Here is a 21,668-nt window from a genome sequence, read left to right on the forward strand (position 1 = left end):
CTAAAACAAAGATACCTTTACAACGCGTGTACAAAGCTAGGTATAAACTGAGTTCCTCCTCACCTCACCTCACATCAAATCTAACAATTACTTAATGAAAAACATGTCAAAGAATACATCCACGCAAATAGGATCTTCATTTGCAAACAATGCTGTGAAACGTGGAACTCAAATTCAGCAAAACTGAGGAATATATAAGTTTCGAAAATTGGTTAAGACCTCTCCCTTTCTTTTAATATTGCTCATTATGGGCGAGCACAAAGTGCTCCGTCCCTTCTGTAATCTCTCTTTGGGCTTGAAACCACGCCCATGCCACATCAGTCACTTACATCGGTTTGTGGGCTTGCCTTTTAAAATCCGCTTGAATTCATTTTGAAAGGCATGCATACGTCATGCCTTGTCTGGTGTTTAGCCCACATACACAGCACCGGTAAAGTACCAAAAACATACGAGGCTCGATGTTTTCAGCCTGGAGTCCGGACTACTTTATCTGTCTATTTTCCCAATAGCTCTAACTCGAACAAATGCGAGACCCATTGCATTGAAAATGCTTGTTTTATGTTCTGGTCTCATTAAGCTGAGACAAAATCAGAAGATGGAAAGTAAAATCCTTTGCTGATTGACAGCAGAGCTATCCCTCGCTACACCAGATTCCATTGTAAACCTTTAGTCCAGCAGCTACTTTACCACAATTATCCAACCAGTAAGTATACCCAAAGATACATTAAGAAAAGACAATACATCTCCGTTCCCATAACTACTATACGCAAACACAAGACAGTCCAAAAACACAACAAAAAGAAGAAACGTACAAAAACTAATCTCAAATAAAAACTCCTGCAACAGCTCAGGAAACATGCTGACGCTGCAGAACTTATTTTTACATAATCATCATGCCAAAACTTCACTCATTCCCTTTCTTTTCTTCTACCAACTTTACTCTCACAACCCCTTTTCTTTCTACCCTTTACTTGAGCCAATTATCATTGCTGAAAAGGAGACACCTGTTATCTTTTCTATTGAACTAAACTAAGATTCTACCATATGACCAGCCTTCATTTTAATCCTAACCAAATTGCTCACTTTGTAATCCTGCTCCTTCACATTACACAACACATCATACCTCATTTTGCTCTTTCCTTGTATTTTCTCTGCATTATTCTTCCAGATAGTTATGCATTCTTGCCAGGTTTACAGAATGCCCTTCTCCATGTGCATCCAACTCAATCAATCTTTGTAAAGTGCGGCTACTCACCCATAAGGGTCTCAAGGTGCTGGGGGAGGAGGGGAGTGCTCATCCGAAGAGCCACGTCTTGAGGTTCTTCCTGAAGATGGTGAGCGACGGGCTTTATCGGAGGTGCAGGGTGGGAAGTTGTTCCACTTTGTTGAAGTGTAGGTAAAAGATCGTCCTCTGGCGGAGGTTTTGCGGATGAGAGGGACGGTGGCCAGGTCCATATGGCCTGTGTTCTATTAGAACACATGTTCCTACAAGTCTATTTGGCCTCTGATATCAGCCCCTAGCTTCATTCACAGACTATCTGGAAATTTCACAGAAACCATAGGCTTTTTTTGGGGGGGGGGGGGCACAAAGCCCTTTCCTGTCAGTCTGCAAGCTGGCCATCTGTCTTTTTGCACGAAGTCGCCCCCATATGTCGGCTGTAAGTAAAAACTCCCTGCCCTATTCCTCGTGTCTAAAGAAGAAAACAACTAGTCATTTTGCATCAATAACCAATTTTCAAATGGACAGGTTAGAAGCAACTTTTTCATAAATTTGCAGTTTTTCTTGGAGACGTCCGCTTTTAGCAATCCAACTTAAATAAAATCCATACTATTCTGCAAACCAGAACGTACTGCCATCCAATTTCTAAACTCAACCAATGCACAGCCCTTCATGCTCTCCTAAACATTTCCAATATAACACTACAAATCTACTTATCTGAGCACATTAGTCTCGCATTTCATCTTTCATAAGGGAAACAAAGGATATGACTCTTTAAAATTTTAAATAAAAATAATGCCAAAAGTGATAAGCGCCAACTACGGTCATATGGTTGCGCTTGACAGGGACATATGTACAATTTAAGATGGACCAGGATGGAGATGGGGAAGGGTGGGGGAGGCAAGGAGGGAGGGAAAAAAATCAGATGTTTCTTGTCAACGATGAGGCTGGCCTGCTGGAACAGATTGAGGGCTTCACACAGCTTGCTCTGCAGCTTTTATCGTGCTGTAATCCTTCATAAGGGGACTTAAAACATTTTTCTGAAAGTCAAACTGCTCTCAGTGTGTCACACCGGCACCTTTGGGGATTCAGCTTTCAACTTGGTCCTGGTTTTCTCTTGGTTCTCCCAGCAAAAATCCTTGAAAAAGTCCCAACTTTTAGGGTTAGGCAGGCGGAGTCAACATATTACTTTCTGAGGGCCCAAGGGCCTCATGAACACCACCACTTAGCAGTCAGGATTCACTCTCTCAGAATGCACCAGCAGGGCCAAAGACAAAACCAGTTGGTAATGGTCATCTGGGATTTCCTCTTTGGGTTGCTTTAGTGCTACGTCTTACCAGGACTGTGCTGCTGTTAACTTTAATGAAGACCTACCCACCTGTTGCTGAGGTGGGTAAGAAAACTTGCAATTGTAACCAACTAATTGCAAGCCTTAACAGGCAACTTGTTTGTTTTAGGATTATTACTAAACGCTCTAGATATGTAGAGAATTTCTTATTTTTTGTTAGCTTTCGACTGCAAATTTACATATTAATAGTTTAATGTTGGACTTGTACAGTGTTTTATTGACTATTAATGCCATTCTGGAAGTTGGTGCTATGATTAAGCCTCTATTTTGTAGCTCAGGACTTAACTCCATTATCTGCTTACCACATTGATGGTTAATGAAAACCCTATAAGGGACATCCATCAGCACAAAACAGTTCTACAATAAAGAATGTAATTAACCAACTGTGGTGTTAGAATGAGGGACAGTAGATGGGATGAAGTCAGGACAACTCCATTGAGACTAAAGGGGGCTTGGTGGACGAGAGAGGATGGGACAGGAAAGTTACACACTCCAAACACAACACAGGTCAGAGAAGAGGAATCCTTACTGAGAAATAACGACAAAGGAGGAGGGAAGGGGGGGGGGGGGAGAATTCAGGGACTATTGTTATTATGTGATCATTATAGTTATCATATAGATGTGTTACATGAGGGGTAAGCAAAATGTTACAATTTTCTGTATTATATACGAAAACAAAAAACGTTTAAAAAAAAAAAAGATTGTAAAAGAAAAAAATAAAGAACATCATTAACAGTGTGTGTGTGTATATATATATACATACACACACACACATATATATGAATGACATTCTAAGAATTTGAGACTCATTCTTCCAGAAGCCAACAAACAGATCCTAAAAACTACACCCGGAAGGCCTTTTCTAACTTCTCTAATTTAGCCACAGCTGTATTATATATAAAAAGCATAGCCTAGCTGATTTACCAATAGATGAGCACACTGAGAATACTTAATCACTGGGGAAAACTATTTTGGGGAACACTTTACCCCTCTTTTAGAGATGGTAAGATAAAAAAAACATTTTACCCCTCTTACAGATGGTAAGATCACGAAGCAAAAAATGTAGGGTGAGAACAGGAAAATAAACCAAGTGCAATTTGTGTGAATAAAATGGAATACTAATTGAATACTTACAATGTACACTGTTTCGTCCTGTATATTCTGGTTAATTATTACTTGCTTTAACAAACGCACAAAGTCATTCAAGGTGTCACATCGCTCATAGGCCGAGTACTCATTTTCTGGTATCGGAGAATGGCCATGCAACTGATTCAAGATTTGTTCCAGAAGAAGTCTTGAAGTGAAGCATTCAACACAGTTCACAATGGCATGTGGAAGCTACGGTGAGAAGAACAAAGATGAAGGCATTCGATTTGTTCAACTTTGCAAAGATTAGGCTAGATATATAGGTCTAAGAATATTCAAGACTGGTAGCAAAAATGTCTTTCATAAAATTTACAGATGCAAAGCATTAAAACATGACAGACCATGTTCTCCACAGCATTCTGAAAAAGAAAAAAAAAATATATATATATATATATATATATATATTCATTCACTTAAAAAAACAAGGGTTACAGAGACATTATAGTTAAGCTCACATTTTAAACGTACAAAGCTAAAGAAATTCGGCTGTTATAGTTAGGTATTTCACAACTCATGCCTTAAGGTAACTGTAACTCGCACCCCCACCATGCACAGTTTTTTCCTCTAAAATGTTACTGCAAATATTACATTGATAGTATCAATGATGTTTTCAAAAACGTCATGAGTGCTTTTATATGCGGGGTAATTAACAGTGTATGGCGAGGGAGCAAGTTATAGTTACCTCAGAGCACAAGTTATAGTTACTTGAGATAACTAACTAGAACTGCTGCATTTCTATGGTTTTGTACGTTTAAAATGCGAGCCTAACTAGAACAACCTTGTAATTTTTTTTTTTTTTTTTTTTTTTAAGTGAGTTTCTATGTATTTTTTTTTTTTTTTTAAACATAAAGGAATTTCAATTACAATACATTAATCCAACTATAGTGGTGTGTGGCAGAGGAAGGCCGCGAGCTGAGCCCTGCAGCCAACCTCTTATAATCATACAACTCCATGCCACGCACCACCTCCCCAGGGCTAAAAAGTTGTTGGGGGGGGGGGGGGGGGCACGCAGATCCCAACCGCGCTCCAAGGATCACATCCTTCCGGGGCAACAAATGAAATATAGTTAGGGGGCCTTGCAAACCCTCAGCCCCAATACCCCGTCCTCTGGGTAACCAACACCTCCGCAGGGCTACATTTGATAAATATATGTAAAGGTCACATGGACCCACTCCCGGCAACCACCACTACCTCCCTGGGGCTACCTATTACAAATTTCTGGGGGCGCATGGACCCCCCCTCAAATTGCTGAGGAGCCACGTGGACCCACAACTGGGCCCCTCGAAACCACCTCCTCCCAGGGCAACAAATTAAATATAGTGGGAGGGGGGACACGCGGATCCTCTTAACTCCCGCCCCCCCCCGATCCACCTCCCCAGGCCCCAGTGACCACCACCTTCCCAGCACTAAATTTAATATGTGTGGACTGTACGGACCCCTTCAAGCCCCGGGACCACCACTCCCCAAGGCTAGTTCAAATAAATTGTTGGGGAGAGGCCCGCAGGTACCCTCCCTCACAAAGCCACAGGGTCCACCACCACCTCCCTAGGGCCATTTTTCCTCTTAAAAAGGGTGGGGGTGACACAGCCCCCATCCCTATGCCAATTTCGTCACTAGAGGCCCCATCCCATGGGTCCCAACCATGCCCTCGTGGGTGCCCTGGCCCTCCCCAGAGCACCCAATTTTCCTTAATGGGAACCGTGGGGGAAAAGTCTCAAGGCCCCCACAGACCCAGCCGGCTCCTTGCCTCCTGGTGGAGCCAGCATTGCTCCTGCATGTAGGGAGCTGCTGCAAATGCAGCTCACTACATGCAGGAGCAATCTTTTCATCTCTTTACCTGCACCTATGACAGCGGACAGGAAAGAGATGAAAACTCTGCTCTCAACAAGCGAGAGCAGTTTTAATGCCCCTGCTTGATGAGAGCGGACTTATGTTTGCTTTTGTTTGGTGGGAGCTGTATAATATGTAGCCCCGTGGAGGTGGTCCCTGGGTAACCACGTCCGCCCGCATAATTATCACATCTAGTCCTGGGGGGAAGGGGCGTGGTGGTCCCCGGAGGAGTCCACAGGGCCCCCCCTTATTCATTTTATTTTCTAGCCCCTGGGAGGTGGTGGTCCCCGGAGCCCAATGGGTGGCGGGGGGGGGGACACTGCACAGCCCACATATTAACAACATTTTGCCCAGAGAGGTTGTGCTCCTCAGGGCTTCTAAAAGCCCTGGGAGGGTGGCTCCGTGCCCCCTCCTCCTTTATTAATTTGTCAATGCCCCTGGCCCACCTGGGGAAAAATGATGTACAAGTACGGGAAACAGAACTTTTTTAAAAATCAACCTGCGGATTTTGCCGAGCATAATACATTTTATATATATATTCAAAATATATAAAATCCACTACTTCTTTCTTTTGTGAAAGAATAACCGCACTCCAAAGTTGTGATGTTATTTTCCAGCTTTAATCGTGAGCTCCAAACTCTGTACAAACAAACAATAAACCGCTGCCTAACGTGTTTCGTTCACACCGACCTTGTTCACCGTCTCTTCCTGTCAAACCCATTACAGTGTTTATATACAAAAAAAGAAAGGAGAACCAATTAGATAAAACAAATAGCATCTCTTTCTACTATTCCATCATGTTCTACACTCCCAAAACTTAAACTATTATCACTCCATTCTATTCTAACCAAATAACATTGCCTAACAAACGTTATTTTCTATACTGTTTTGCTTGACTGTTTCAATTGAATTCTGGGTAACTTAGTCCAATGTGTTACTTATCATTCTTGAGCTTACAATGATTTGAATACTTGGGATATGCTAACCCAAGATTTCACTAGATATCATGTCCCCATAATATGCTTAAAGATTTAAGTGATCACCTATATCATCTTACACATATCCCTTTAATTTCGGTCATAATATGGCGATTTGTACGGCCAGCCTGTTGGCGGTACGATCGCCAAAACAACCCTGGCGGTCCTAGACCGCCAGTGTTGTAATCAGTGCCTGAATGTCAAGTACATAAATACTGAACAATATGAATCAAGGGGTCTACAAAACTCTTGATACAATCACCACAAATTTATGATCGAATCATTTCACCATTTGTGTTTGTTTTTTTTTTAAAACAAAGTTTCTGGTATATACTCAGACTAAAGACGCCCCTTTTTTATGTTAATTTACATCTGCATTTCCTTCTCATAATTCAACACAAATTCATATTTGTTACAAATGTACAATTCCTCATCCTGGTTCAAACCAAAAGGGGTCAATGAGCGAATCTCTAAAATGTGTCTCGACTCAAGTTGGCGCAATTTTGTCTGATTGGTTTTACGGACCCGTTGCCAATACAATATTCCATTTTTACTCCTCCCAATCTACATGCTTTACAGTCTGCACACTTCCAAAATCCCGGTTTTTGTAACCAGTTTTTCTTGCCGTAACTGAAATGGCTTCTCGTTAATTTATCCCTCAAATTGGGAACCCATCTAAAAGGTCATTTGCGGTTGTTCTCCCACAATTTCCCCAACTATTGGATCCCCTTGCAAGATAGACCAATGTCTTTAAAAAAAAAATTGAATACCGGAAACATCTTTGGAATATGTTGTAATAAAACGTAACTGGTTTTCTGGTTTTCTGAACCCTTCTTAGATGTTGGCTTTAAATTATGAATTAAATCTGATCTTGAAATCTGGCTTACACGTTCCTTTGCTTTGGCTAAGCATGTTTTTTGATACTTTCTAGCCTCAAACCTCTCTCTGGAGACTTTAAGATGTCTTTCAAATTCACTAGGTTCTGAACAAATTCTTTTAAAGGGAAGAAATTCACCGTAAGGAATATTCCACTTCGTATTTGGTGGATGAAAACTATTTACATGCAGAATTGAATTTGTTGCTGTCATTTTCCTATGTAATGTTGTTTTCACTGAACCCTCCTTGATGTATATTTCCATATCCAAAAATGCTACCCTGGTGGCACTTATTTCATATGTAAAGCTTAATTTTGCTATGTTATTATTTAAAGTTGTGAAATATTCTTTGAATTCTTGTTCTGTGCCATCCCAAATCAGAAACAGATCATCTATAAACCAACTTACTACTTTTTGAAAGTGTTTCTCATTTTCTTCTGCCCAAGCAATACGTTGTTCAAACCATCCCATTGTTAGATTTGCGAAATTTGGAGAAAACGAAAACCCCATAGCTGTACCTTTTGTTTGTAGATATAGTTGTTGATTGAAAAGAAAAAAAAAGTTATTAGTAAGACATACATTGATCATTTACAAAAGCATGTCATTATGCTGAAAAAACGGAATGTTACGTTGACATAAGAACAATTTGCATGCTTGTGTGCCAATATTGTGTTCAATGTTTGTGTACAATGATACCACATCCATTGTTATTAATTTATAGGAGGTTTGCCAGGGGATACCTTCTAAATGTTGCAATAGATCCCCAGTGTCCCGAATTAAGATTGCATGCTAAAGGTGCCAGGAAAAAAAAAAAAAAAAAAGGAAAAATTAATAATAATAATAATAATAATAATAATAATAAATATATATATATATATTTTTTTTTTTGACAGGGCCAAGGCTAGGGGCTCAGGGTACTCCTACGCAGGCCCCTTTTTCAGTTTTTTTTGTGACTCGGCTGAAGCTCAGAATCACAAAATGGCTGTCAACACTTCCTGGTTGAAGTACCAGCATCTAATAAGATTGCAGCAGGAGAGCTCCCTTGATCCGCAGCTCTCGATATTGAAGAGAATTTTTTTTTATATCTCGAAAACTGAACTGATTTACACCAAAAAAGGAAAAGAGCCATCTGCGGACCAAAAGCTATCCATTTGCCAAATTTGGTGAAATTCCATCCAGTGGTTCAGGCTGTAGGCATGTTCAAAATTCCTACTGGAATTAAAATGGGGAAACACACTTTTCCTGACCCCCCCCCCCTTTTCTCAGACCCTGCTTGACAGATCATCCCGAAATTTTCCATGCACAACAAGACCCTTGGGTACACTTTTTTGCTAAAATTTTAAGAAGATTTGTCAAACGGTGAAAAAGATATAGCTAAGTCAAAACACGCTTTTTCTATGGAAACTTGGTCCTAACTAGCACTATATATAAATAATGCCAGTGCCAACTTCCCACCTGACTCTGTAAAGCAGATGCCTACAAGAGGGTTGAGTCACTTATGGCGCTTGGCTCGGCCAGTTATTAAGTTGACAACACTCTGTGCTCCAGTAGCGCTACCGTAAGTTTGTACCATAATTTGTCTTATAAGCTGCAGTTCCCTTTCGCTGACTTTCCCGACCTTTAACGTTTTCCGCCCGTAAGATTGTCACCATATTGGTCACCCCCCATCCAAGGGAGACCTCAGTTTCTTCCCTTGACTCGAGTCTCCTCCCCTCCACACGGCACAGCCAATGGAGGGTCCTCTCTCTAAGCATTAATTGCTCGCCAAAGGATATTTTATAGTTAAGTATAACCTTTAACACTTGTTAAAAAAAGTTTTTTTTTTTTTTTTTTTTTTATACTCTCGAGTACATGTGCTATGACATCGATAGAGCTAGGGGAAGGGAGACAGGCGTGTTCCTTGTTTTCCCATCAGCCGTTAACATCCTCTAGCGCAGGAAAGGCTCTTTCCTCACAGCTGCTGCAGCAACGTGACCCACAGCCACAACAGTATTGCATGACATAATGCTTGGAAGATAAACGTGCAGACAGCGATTTCCTGCAATTTATTTTCATTTTAAAGGGTGGGTCACATTCCAGTCCTCCCTCAAAGTGTAAATCTATAGGACAAAGGGTGAAGAAAATACAATCTTTCTCGATAAATTTTTGTGTGGATTTGAAACTTATGTCGGCGGAGACCAACACCTCACCCCCCGCACCTCCCACCACGCCCTTGCCGAAACGAAACGGGCATTACAAAGTACCATTGGTTTCAGATGGCTCTGATAAGCTATACTTGTCTATAATTTGGATATAAAATTATGTATCTGTTTTCTAGTTAACATGAAAAGGAGCAATTTGTTTCATTCTGTATCCCTGCTGTTGTGTTAAATAACAGTTTGTGTACAGAAGGGATGCAAAAGAACGATGGATTAAATCCAGAGCTGTGACTGGGGGTGAGTGTTTGCATTGCTCAGCACTACGTCCGTCATCCTTTTGTGTTGCTAAAGTTTCCCTAAGTGGGAAGGGTATGCCCAGACGTGGGTCCCTTTGCTCACTGTGCCACTGGATTCAAGCTAGCCTGGCTGGTGAAGGGTGAAACCCTGAAACCGGTCCCAGGATGCTTGTTTCCGGTCCAGGGAGGACCTGGCTTGGCAGTTCGGGCTGGACTGTTCCCATGAGGAACAGGGTCAAGACTGATTTGCATATGGCTGGGCCCAAACTGGGGTGGCATGGTGAGCAAAAGAAGGAGTGATTCAATCCAGAGCAATGACTGGGGGTGAGTATTTGCATTGTTCAGCACTCCGCCCATCATCCTTTTGTGTTGCTACAGAAGGGAAACACAGGAGTAACCACTTTCTCAAACCCTAATGTTTACTTTGGAAAGTTAGTGTATGCCACCTGCATCCTAGGAATGCACGTCATGTGACGAGTATTTTAAAATATCCAGCATGTCAAATTAAAAGTTGTATTCGGAAAATGTCTTCTACTTCCATAACCGAGGACGTCACTGAGTAGCCAATGTTCACTGACTTAATATGCTGCTGAAGTCGTGTGTTCTTTTTCAGTCCAGCATGTTATAATATGCCTGGAAATACACTGAAGAGCATCATTGTACGTTTAAGCTGCATGTTTTTTTTTTTTTTTTTTAGATCTTTGTCGCTTTGATGGGTTACTGGAGATTCTCAGACTACCACAATTTGAACCAAAGTCATATTTACATACATCTACTCTGCACCACTCCACTGCACTATACACCACTATACTCTTCTCTGTGCCACTGCACTCTATAGCATTGCACTCTACGTCACTTAACTCGCACCAATGTACGCCACTGCACTCTACGACTCCATTTTGCAGCACTGCACTCTGCCACTCCACTGTGCCACTATGCCCTGCGCCACTCTACACCAATGCATTCTACTCCAATCCACACCACTGCACTCTACAACATCCTACTACCCAGCAACGCACTGTCACTGAACTCTATGCCACTCCACTGTACACCACTGCACTGACACTGCTCTCCACACCACTTTGCGCTACACCTTGCTACTCTGCACCACTCTACTCAATGCCAGTGCACTCTACCCCACTCTAATATGCACCACTGCACTCTAGACCACTCCATTCCAATCCTTGTCACTCCACAAAACTGCCCTCTACTCAACTACTCTATACCACTCTACCCTGCAACACTCCACTTCAGCCACTTCACTCTACTCAGAAACAATCTACTCTACACCACTGCACTTTATGCAATTTACACCACTATACGCCACTGCAATCAACACTGTGCAACTCTACGCTGCTGCACTCTACGTCACTATTTTATGCCACTGCACTCTACCCTGCTCCATTATAGTCTACCCTGAATCACTCCACTCTGGAACAAACTACTCTGCACCACCTCATTCTATGCCTCTCTACTCGTCTTAGGCTCAGCACTCCATGCTGCATGACTTTATGCTACATCACTCTACTCTAAACTTCTGCACTCTACGTTAATTTACTCTACACCACTCTTAGCCATGTTGCATAGCAGCATGGCTGCTCAACAGGTCTGAGAGTCGTGGAATAAAGCGCTATGATGCTGCTATACAACTTGGTCCCTCATGCAGGTCTTGCATTTGTTTCACCCAATAACGCGAATGGCATTACCAGATCAGTTGTTCCTCAGGGTCGCCCTCAGCTGTTATCGTAGATCCCTGCGACTTGCTGGGGGGGGGGGGGGATGATCCCATTTGCGCCAGTACTGGCGTTGTTGGGCACTCCCCGTGGCTCTATAGTTACGTCCGGGTCCGAGCTGCGGGCGTGGCACGCAGTGGAGCTGCATACGTTTGGTGATCCGTATGATGACGGTAAGCTGATACCGTTCCCTGCGCTGGTACAGGAATCAGGCCTTCCTGTGGGGCAGTTTCTGCTATATAACTCACTGCTGAGGTCGCTTTCATCTAAATGGGGTGACTTGTCTGCTGCTCCTCCCACACATTTATTGATACAGTATATGCAGGTGATGGGACGGGGCAGCACCCAATTCGTTGGTTCACTGAGGCATTGCACCTCCACACAGCCCTTGAATGTGATTTGCTGCGTGTGGCCTGGGATGGGGATGAGACTACTCCGTTCACGGATGCGCCGTGAAGATCAGCTCTTTCCGGCCATGTTAACATACCGCTTAACTCCAGATTCTGCTTGATTCAATTCTACATCATACACAGGGCATACCTCACTCCAGCCCGCATAAACAGGTACTGTGCCCGCAGTGATGCGGCATGTCCCCGTTGCTCCTGCAATGATGCGGGCATGATCCATATGCTCTGGTCCTGTCTGTCGTTGAGTCGCTTTCGGGGGGCGGTAGTGGGTTGCTTATCGGAGTGCGTGTCGCGGCAGGTGCCGTTTACTTGGGAGTCCTGTATACTGGGCCTTTTTCCTAGGGACACGCGGAATAGAGCTGCAGCACAATTTCTGGACCTAGGCCTGATAACGGCCAACAGGTTGATAACACGTCGGTGGAAGTCATCTGATCCACCGGTTGAGAGGGCCTGGAAGTTCTCGTTTGAGGTGTGGGCTGGTGCGGAGGGGGTGGCGTTGGCAAGGGAGGATGCGCTGGGGCTGCGTAAGTACCCGCTATCAGTCAGTTGGGACGCGATGCTGGCCTGCTTGCGGGGCTTGGGACAGACCTCGGATGTGGAGGCGGCAGTCTGATGGCCACTAAGAATATGTATCTTCTCCTGGTGCGGGAGTGCGATGGGCTGGGTGCTGAATTTTGAGCAGTGGACCTGACCTTGCCCTTTAAGTTGAGAGTACGACCTATGTGGGGTGGGGGAGTGTGGTGTGTGCACATGTCTGCCCTTTGCTGTTGCGCACCGGCAAAACATGGGGTCTCTGTGCCCCAAAGACTATGCTCCGGCCTGGACCTGCTGCCTGTAGAGACAGTCCTCCGAAGTTTGTTCATGTTCATGTTCTTATCGTTAAGTGGTGCCTTATCTGAAGATCTGCGCCTGAATGCACACTGCTGTACGTGCATAATGACCTGCCGGAAAGGATTAAGAGGCCACTGTGGTGCCTGTGGCATCCTCAATTATCCATGTGACTCATGATTCCAATGTATGGTCTTCTCCGATAGCGTTCGTGCATTGCTTAACCCGGTTATACACAGGTTTTATGGTGACTGGTGAAGCCATCTGTAACATGTTTTCGTAGCTAATTGTTCCGCTGTCTGTATTGGACAGTTGTGCTCATCTAGTCTACTAACAATTGCACAAAATAAGTGTCCTGCGTTTATTGTACAACTGTATGTTATAATATGCCGAAAATGTTAATTAACAGATTTTCGCAAAAATAAAAAAAATTATGCTGCTATACAACATTGCTAAAAGAATTGGTCATTGACAAAGTCAAGAGCTGTAGGCATTGGCAATGTAAACTATATTTGTGTATGACTCTGGGGCTGATCTTATTAATATACACAAATGCATTAACATTGTCAACACCTATAGCTCTCAGATTGCCAAGTCCTACTGGCTTTGCCAATGCTTGTTCTGCCCTAGTAAGCAGAATCAATATCTTGTATGCTGGAAATGTTCTGCTAGGGATCAACACTATAAAAGAATTTAATCAACACTCCAACCTTCCTTCTGGCGCTACATGAACATAATCCCAAATAACAGCTTCTGATGCCCACTCTTCTCACATTAAAAGTATGTGAGAAATAGGGAGCAAGGGGACGAAGATCAAGTACACATAACTACCACCCAGGGCAAGAAGTCTAAGTGGCAATCTGCCTCCCTGGCACAAAAAAACAAATACAACAAAACAAACTTCATGGAAGGTCCAGGGGTAATGAGTTACCAAAGTAAGATTTATTCTTACGTAGGGATGTGGAAGCGATGCCAAGATACTCCATGTATAACTAAGCTGCGTATTTTTCTCTTAACAGAAGTGGACTGAGATTTATACACATAAACCTACAGTGCAAGATTATTTTTTTTACTAATTACCTTTTAAAACTGGATATAATCCAAGACTCAGATAGCAATCTGCTCAAAATGAATAGGGGGTTATGTTTCTGTTGACCACAACAAATGGTTTCCCCAGGTAGAAACTAACCAATAAATAAGAAATGCATTAACTTGTTTATTAACGAGTTAGCAAGCACTCGTTACCATGATTCCTTAAACATTTAGAGACCTCAGGTTACCGCTAGGCCTACACCTATTTTATAAATGTCGCCAAGTATTTCACACATTTCAATAGCTACACCAACACAAAACTTTTATGTTGTGGGGAAATCGAAGTTACTTGTTAGCAAAAATACAAAACAGTCCTTGAAGTTCTGAGGCCCACGTTACCTTAAGGATCTTGAGCATGGTTTGCATCACATAAGTTTTTCCTGTAGCCGTGTGCCCATAGATAAAAACTGATGGAAAGCTGTAATGCGGACGCTGGAAAAAAAGAAAAAGAAAAAAAAAAAAAGCATGATTCCGAGTAAGTTTCTTACTTTCACTTATTTCCATCAGTTCCATCAAACACTGATAGCATTTTTTCAGTGTTTACAAATTTCATTGAACATGGCTTCTCAGACAGATTCTAGCTTTTACGGCCTTTCAGTATCATCATCAAATACCAGCGAAGCCTGTCACATGGAAGAGATTTCCACCACCATTATACCAGGGATAGGATTAGTTCTAAGAAGAACAGTAATCAAAGCTCAGGATTGGGAACCATGGTGCTCGGACCACTAGTATGCATCAGATAACCATAATTACAGTGATATCCACAACTTCCCCAGTATGCCAAGGATCGGTATGGCTATGTCAGGAATAGTCTGAATGTTGTCAAGAATGGCCACAAAAAAAACATGGAGTATTCACCGTTATGCTGGGGATCGCTAGAATCATGTTGTGAACAAAACTCATAACATGTCAGGAAAGTCCACATGATTCATTCCCCACTGACTCGTATGACGCCAAACAAACTCGCCCACTCACTCTCTCAGGTTTCCTTCTTTCCCAGGCTCACTCTGTTCCGATTTGTCTCCCTCGAGAAAGTCTATCACTAGGGCCAATGCTTATCTCGCTCAGGACAAACTCTCTCTTTCACTCGTAACCCAGTCTTCCTTTTTCCATCAGGCCAGCCTTGCCCTCTCTCTGCATCTCGCTTCTCTTCGGGACAGTTTCTTTCACTCTCTCCCATATAGGCTGTTCACGGTCTCGCTCCGCCACTCTCGCCAAAACACTTTAGTGAGGCCCATCAGGAGTTCATGTGGAAACCATTTTCATCCTGCTTACCGAAAGACTGTTAATCCTGCTCATCCCTTGCACAAAATCTTCACCAACGCAAATATCGTATTCGAATCCGTGGACCTGACATTCAAGCTACTTTGTGGCAACAGGGTTTATTCTGGTGGGATTTTCTTAATGCAGAGCAGCACCCAGGTGTATAAGCTGTATATAAACCTGCATTCAAAATCACTATACATTCATAATTGGTCATAGAAGTTGGGTGACATGAGAGGACCTAGGCACTCACTGGAAAGTCATAATCAATCTTGAAGAAACTGATCACTCAACTGAGGGGCTCTTAAAGGGGAAGATTCACCCAACTCCCCCAACTACAATCCGAGGATGGACAACCAAAAACAGGTACATGCTCAGCAATACACAATGCCATACAGTATACAGTCGTAAACAATAATGCTTTTCTTGTTGATGGTTTATTTTCTACCAAATTTGCCTCTTCTTTTAGCCAGCCAACACTTATTTTGTTGCCTATGGGTGTAACCCTACAACTTCAACAGGACTAAAAGTAACAAAGAACAGCTGCCATTGTAATATTACATGTAATCCTTGCGTGTACTTATATCACCCCTCATTTGTGTATAAACATATGTAACATCATTTAATATACAGGTGAAAATCTATGCACAAATACTAAGTAAACGTTGATACCAAGGAATCAGCAGAGATGTCACCTCTATTACAAGAACGTCCCTCGTATACCATACCAGATGTATCTATTTGTTCTTAATGATAAATCAAGCCATAAAAGGACCACACAGAGTAGTATCCTATTTCTGTGTGTCATGCGCAATTGAAGACCAATCAAAATGGTGGCAGTAAAGTGGAAACCATCCCAATCCAAACTCACACAAGCGTGGCAGAAAATTTAAGGACAATTAAAGTGGCAAAACCAAAAGTGCAAAGTCCTATGGCAGTGTACTCTCCTAATAATCATTCCAACAAAGAGAGAAAGGGTAAACGTTTTCTACGTTCATAATTGGATACCACTGGCCTGTGGATTCATTCGTAACCTATAACTAGTCTCATCAATCCTGTCAAACAATACATTTTCAAGTCCCAGATTCCAAGAAAGTAACAAAGGACAGCACATTTCCAAATCACACTGAAATTTCGGCATGCAGTTGTGATCCGCAATTGGTTTAAAATGTAATAATTAAAAAAAACATGTGAATACCTTTTAAGTGAAATTAGTGGGAGCAGTTCTTTTCAGTGCTAGTACTTTGAGGACAAAGTGGGCCTCGTACAAAGATTCCAAATAAGAAATTGTAAATCGCGACTAATAGCAATATGTGTTTTCTTGTCTGGAATGTGCCAAAATGGATTTGGTAAAAGTGGCCATAATTTGTGCACCGACTTCTACTGCATGCATCGGTATTTTCAGAACCAACCCTTGAACTAATAGGTTGGGTCTCAAAATACCGAATTGTAGTGGGTTGTAATTCAACCTAACTCATTAAGATGCATGAAGTAGGTAGCAAATTGCAACCCATATTGACTGGCTATAAGCACCGAGATGGTGACCTGCTTGGGTCAGCAGGCTACCATGTCTGACTGCTTTTAATTATAGCAGTCTTTTTTTGTTAAGTCACAAAAGGTGATAGGGTCCTTGGGGACCTCTTCCCATTTGTGAATGGCTTAACACCTACGTCCAGTAAGTGGTAAAACAGTACTGTCTTGTGACCTGATTATGTTCGCTAAACATTAATACATACCATATGGAATTGGTATTTGGAAGGCATGTCCTAAACACATTACTACCAAGTACTGATTTCTTTTTGCTTCTTTAATCCATTTAACGATTCAGAAATCCTTTTCCGATTCGTTAATTGAGTTAAGCACATTTGAAAAGGTGTTTTGGCAGTCACAAACCTTCAGATTTCCAGAATCCAAGGGTTTGCGACTACTAAAGTTCTTTTATATAGGATGCCAGTGTGTGGAAACGCATCACACTGCCTATTTTCTGAGATTGTTATCGAGTGCCTAGCCCCAGGGTGCACAAAATACATCTAGCTATATTGCACCTTCACCGTCCCACCATCTCTTGTTCTGTAAACTGATACATGTGCCCACTTGCTCGTAAGTTCGTCCAGCAACGAACTAGAACTGGCTTGCAGCAGCTTCAAAGCACCCAAAGTACTTTCCTCAAGCCATTAACCTCGGTTCACTGTGTTAGGTTAAGCAGCATTGCCGATATCCAGGAACACACAAACGCAATTTTTGACAGGCAAATTCAAAAGTTGCTACAATTACAGCATAAATGGATATCTACTGCCATCCAGTGGAGAAAGTGCGTGGTTTGCTGTTTCAACCGAAAATCCATATTTTTACTCGAGCTGCTTTTTACCCTGGTAAATCGATTTAAATCAAAAACTGGAAAGCCTTCATGCAAGGTTTCAGGCCCCATCCTGAGTACTAATTATTAATTTATTTAAACAAGAGCAGTGGACTCAAATTACTAATCAACATAGCATCCACAATGGCAAACACTGAGTATAAATGTACCACAATGAAACAGATACAAATTAATTAAGTCTAGTGCAGGGAAGGCTCCTCCATTAGGGCGGCAGCTGCTAAATCTTAACCAGAAAACGATAATAAACTGTGTTTATTATCATTTTCTGGTATAGGGGCACGGGGTGACTAAGAGCGAGGGAGATTGCTCAGCACTCCCCTCGCACTGCGCATGTATGTGTGGCCAGCTATCTCGGGCCGGCCAAACACACATGCGCAGTAGGTTCTCCCAAGCCTAGCAACACAGTTGCCTGGGTGGAGAGAGCCTGCAATTGGCTCCCTGTCTGCCTGGGAGGGCTCTAGCTGGGTGCTCCCAGACAATCCTGACGCTGCTCTGAGCAGCATCAGGATTGGCCGCAGGGCAGGCTGGGAGCCTGTGCCTGCGTGCAGCAATGGAGGAGAGGAGCAGTGCCGCGGCGAGTGAAGGTAAGCGTTTTTCTTTTTTAAATTTAATTAGAATTAATGTTTATTCCGCCAACCCTTCCCCCCGCAAACCGCTACAGTCTAGTGTTTGAACAATAAGTGGACACGTATCTGCAAAACATGAAGCTCTTATTTTTTACTGCAAGAATGTGCTAGAGATAAAAATAAGGGGGGAATAAAAACAATCTACTTAATCCTTAAATGTGGAGGCAGTGTGCTTGCAATAAACATTATGAATTTCAAATAGATTAACTATAACATATAGGGCCTGATTTAGATCTCGGCGAAGGGGTTACTCTGTCGCAACGGTCACGGATATCCCGTCCATTGAAATCTAAATACCACAGAAAACAATGGTATTTAGATTTCAGCAGATGGGCTATCCGTTACTGTTGCGACAGAGTAACTACTCCGCCGAGATCTAGATCAGGTCCATAGTTTTAATAGATCAGTACATTTGCCTCCTAAGATGCAGGTGGGACTAAGACCACGTAGAGAAACACATTTTAGGTTTACAACACATACTAAAACATGATTCTTGTTGATGCACTTAAATGTGTAGCTGAAAGTGTACTATTGGCTTTGAATCACTATACCATAAAGACCGTTTAAACATACAAGGATAACTAAAAGAGAAAAAATAAAGGAGTGCAAAAAGCATTAATGAAGTAAATTATTGGGCTACCAGGCCTGGCACACTGAAGTGCACTTTTTAGGTGATTGTGCACATAGAGTCAGGGAAACAGAATCACCCAGAGTACAAAAGCCATTGGCTGAAGTGGGCTGACTCATTGTCCCATGCGGTAATGCTGTAGTGGCCATGGGTGTGAAATTTCTATGGCACAGGGCATATTGCTTGGGGGGGGTCAAAGGTGTCAAGCATTCATTTTTAATTTGACCACTAGGTAAGTGTTCCCACCCACTTTCTTTGTCTACTGTACGGATTAACTTACTTGTTGTACTGCACTGACTCCCTTATTTGTATCAGTACAAATCACAAAAGATTCACAGATAATAATTGGAAGCCTTTTAATCAGAAACGTTTTTTAATCAGTGTACAACTAATAATAGGAACATAACGGACAACAGGAGAGGGGGGGGGTGGGAAACCCACCCCTTCTTCCCCTCTGGCGGTAAGGGTCCTGTTCTTCTGTTCTTAAAAGGAAGTCACAAAAGTGCCCCTGCTGTTCAGTGGTTTTGCTTTGGTGCAGACTTACAAGGGTGTACAGAAGAAAACCATACACAAACTGTTGTGAATTCGATTTTCGTATGAGCAAACATACATGCATACATATTTAAAAAAATAACAATCTGCAAATCAAGCACAAGCTCAATTGTCTCAACTTTTTCCTCCAGAGGAACAATATTGCCCACCCTCCATGCCCCATTTCCCTTTTTTGGAGGAGCGAACCTGTCCCACTCTGGAAAGAAAACGTACATCAATTTTTTTCAAATTGGGAATGGGTTAAACATGTAAATTGTGGGTGTGCACAAATTCAAAGGGTAATCCAGCCCTGAAATAACCACTTCCTGTCTACTTCCAGCCCATGCGAGTAGACCTACCAAGATTAAAATCTTCATCTTAATCTTTTCATGAATGCAAAAATCAACCAAAAAATGCATAAATAGCTTTGATAATCCGCCCCCTAACATTTTGACTATGACAAGATCTGAGTTCATTTTGTTGTAATATGTAAACTAGTCATTTTTGTAGCACTTGCTAAATGTTTACTATTATGACACATTCAGGGACCTTGGAACAGTGAAAAGAAAAGATCTGTCCAAGAATTATGTAATGTGGTCAATTGAAAAAAAAAAAAAAAAAAAAAAAAAAAAAACTTTGTGGAATTGGTCTCTTTGATCCTAAGTAGGCAATCTTGGCACTAATCCATAAATCGAATTGGGTTTATTTACAGTAACATTTTATAAAATCAAGTGAATACTTGAATGTAACTTTGCTAGGGCAATTCAAAAGATGCTTTCTCAAACTAAAATAAGAGAGAGAAATGGTCCTATTAGAGTAATGATATATCGAGACTCTGCTATAATCCGAACTGCAGCTTAAAGAAAGAGCCAGCATATTCAGGCCTCCACTTATCAAAAGGCTGCCCTAAACAGATCCCACCCATATTGAACAATCTGAATACTGAATGATTTGACAAAACAGAATACTGGTATACTCAGGGTCTGGAGAAATGTGGAAAATCAGAGCCTGGCTGGTATCCAAACCCTAAAGCTTATCCCTGGCATAATCATAAATGGTAATATCAGAGTGCGGATATAAATAGAATGCTGCAATAATTTGTCACCTTGCTGCATAGTATCAAATATGACAAGTGGCCTTTTATGCACAAGGAGAAACCTGAATCATCCTGTCCCTTGGATAAATAGATATTTCATAAGAAACCCACAGCCCTTCGGGAAGAAATAAAATATGAATGACAGATGAACACACCAATGGATGAAGAGGGCTGCCACAAAGCCCATCTATGCATGGATATATATATTTTGTAGGCTTTCTTTTCCACTACACAAGACAGGGAAAACGGCAGGACAGCATACTTAGACCCCTGATCACTTGACTCCATCTCATACTTGGGAGGGCTGAGGGGAGAAAAACAAATACTCACTCTCTTGTCGTAGATGGACTCTCACTCCTAGGCGAGACTGCTGGTTTAGGGATGACAGCACTTCTGTTTGTAGGTGACTAGGCCACTTCTACAACAAGTCACAACTGTCAGCCAAACTCTCCCAGCTCACACGCAGTACCTCACCAAAAACCCAAACAGTAAAAAAGGTGATTTCTGGCCGCCTGTACGCATGGGCTCAAGAGTGCGACATCTCGGAAGAGTCATGTTTAAATTGAGATTACCCTTTCTTCAAATGAGCAATAAGTCTCAGTCACACACAGGCAATAAAGAAGATGCAGTAACATTTTAAATAGGTTTATTAACAAAACCACAATCTACTGTAAAATGCATGAGCTGCAATGATTAGGATTATTAACAATGCAAGACGCAGAATTGTAAAGACGAGAGTCGTGAATACAAAGACCCCCATCATCTTGCAATGAACATGAAACGTAAACTGTCCCTAAAAACCTAGCACCTAATATCTAACCTAAAGAGAGCTAGGTGTGATAAACCGAATCTGCCAGTACCAGGTCCACGAGAAGCGCCCTCCAACCCTTGTTACCTTGGAATGAGGTCTCTAGATCAGACTCTGTGCTGACACGAAGTCTGGGTCTACATCAAGGCAATGTGCAGCACAGATGGCGTTGATAGCATCTGGTAGGACTCCTTCTGATAACTTGTCTGGTGAGATGTATTTATACAGATCCTATAGAACCCCTGACACAGATATGTTCCCAAACAATAGATAAGGTGGCATGCTTGGGGCGGCAATTATATAAACAATTCCCTCCAAAAGTACATTATGTTCCTGTCACAAGTAAGTGGGACAGGGACATGATGTGAGTACCTACTATCTCACTTAACTTTGACGCTGATAGTGACGCCTTCACAGAGTGACACTGATAACATAAAATCAAAATAC

General features: G+C 42.1%; 1 protein-coding gene across 1 annotated transcript in view; it reads right to left on the minus strand.

Annotated features, from left to right (window-relative positions):
* ORC5 (origin recognition complex subunit 5) overlaps nt 1-21,668 on the minus strand; it is a 322,089-nt gene that overhangs the window by 284,955 nt on the left and 15,466 nt on the right. The window contains exons 2-3 of the mRNA XM_069229642.1: nt 14,229-14,321; nt 3,702-3,905 (exon numbers count right to left, since the gene is read on the minus strand). Coding sequence (XP_069085743.1) covers nt 3,702-3,905; nt 14,229-14,321 — 297 coding nt within the window. The remainder of the gene's footprint in view (nt 1-3,701; nt 3,906-14,228; nt 14,322-21,668) is intronic.

This window comes from Pleurodeles waltl, chromosome 4_1 (genome assembly GCF_031143425.1).
Source record: "Pleurodeles waltl isolate 20211129_DDA chromosome 4_1, aPleWal1.hap1.20221129, whole genome shotgun sequence".
NCBI classification, from domain to species: domain Eukaryota; kingdom Metazoa; phylum Chordata; class Amphibia; order Caudata; family Salamandridae; genus Pleurodeles; species Pleurodeles waltl.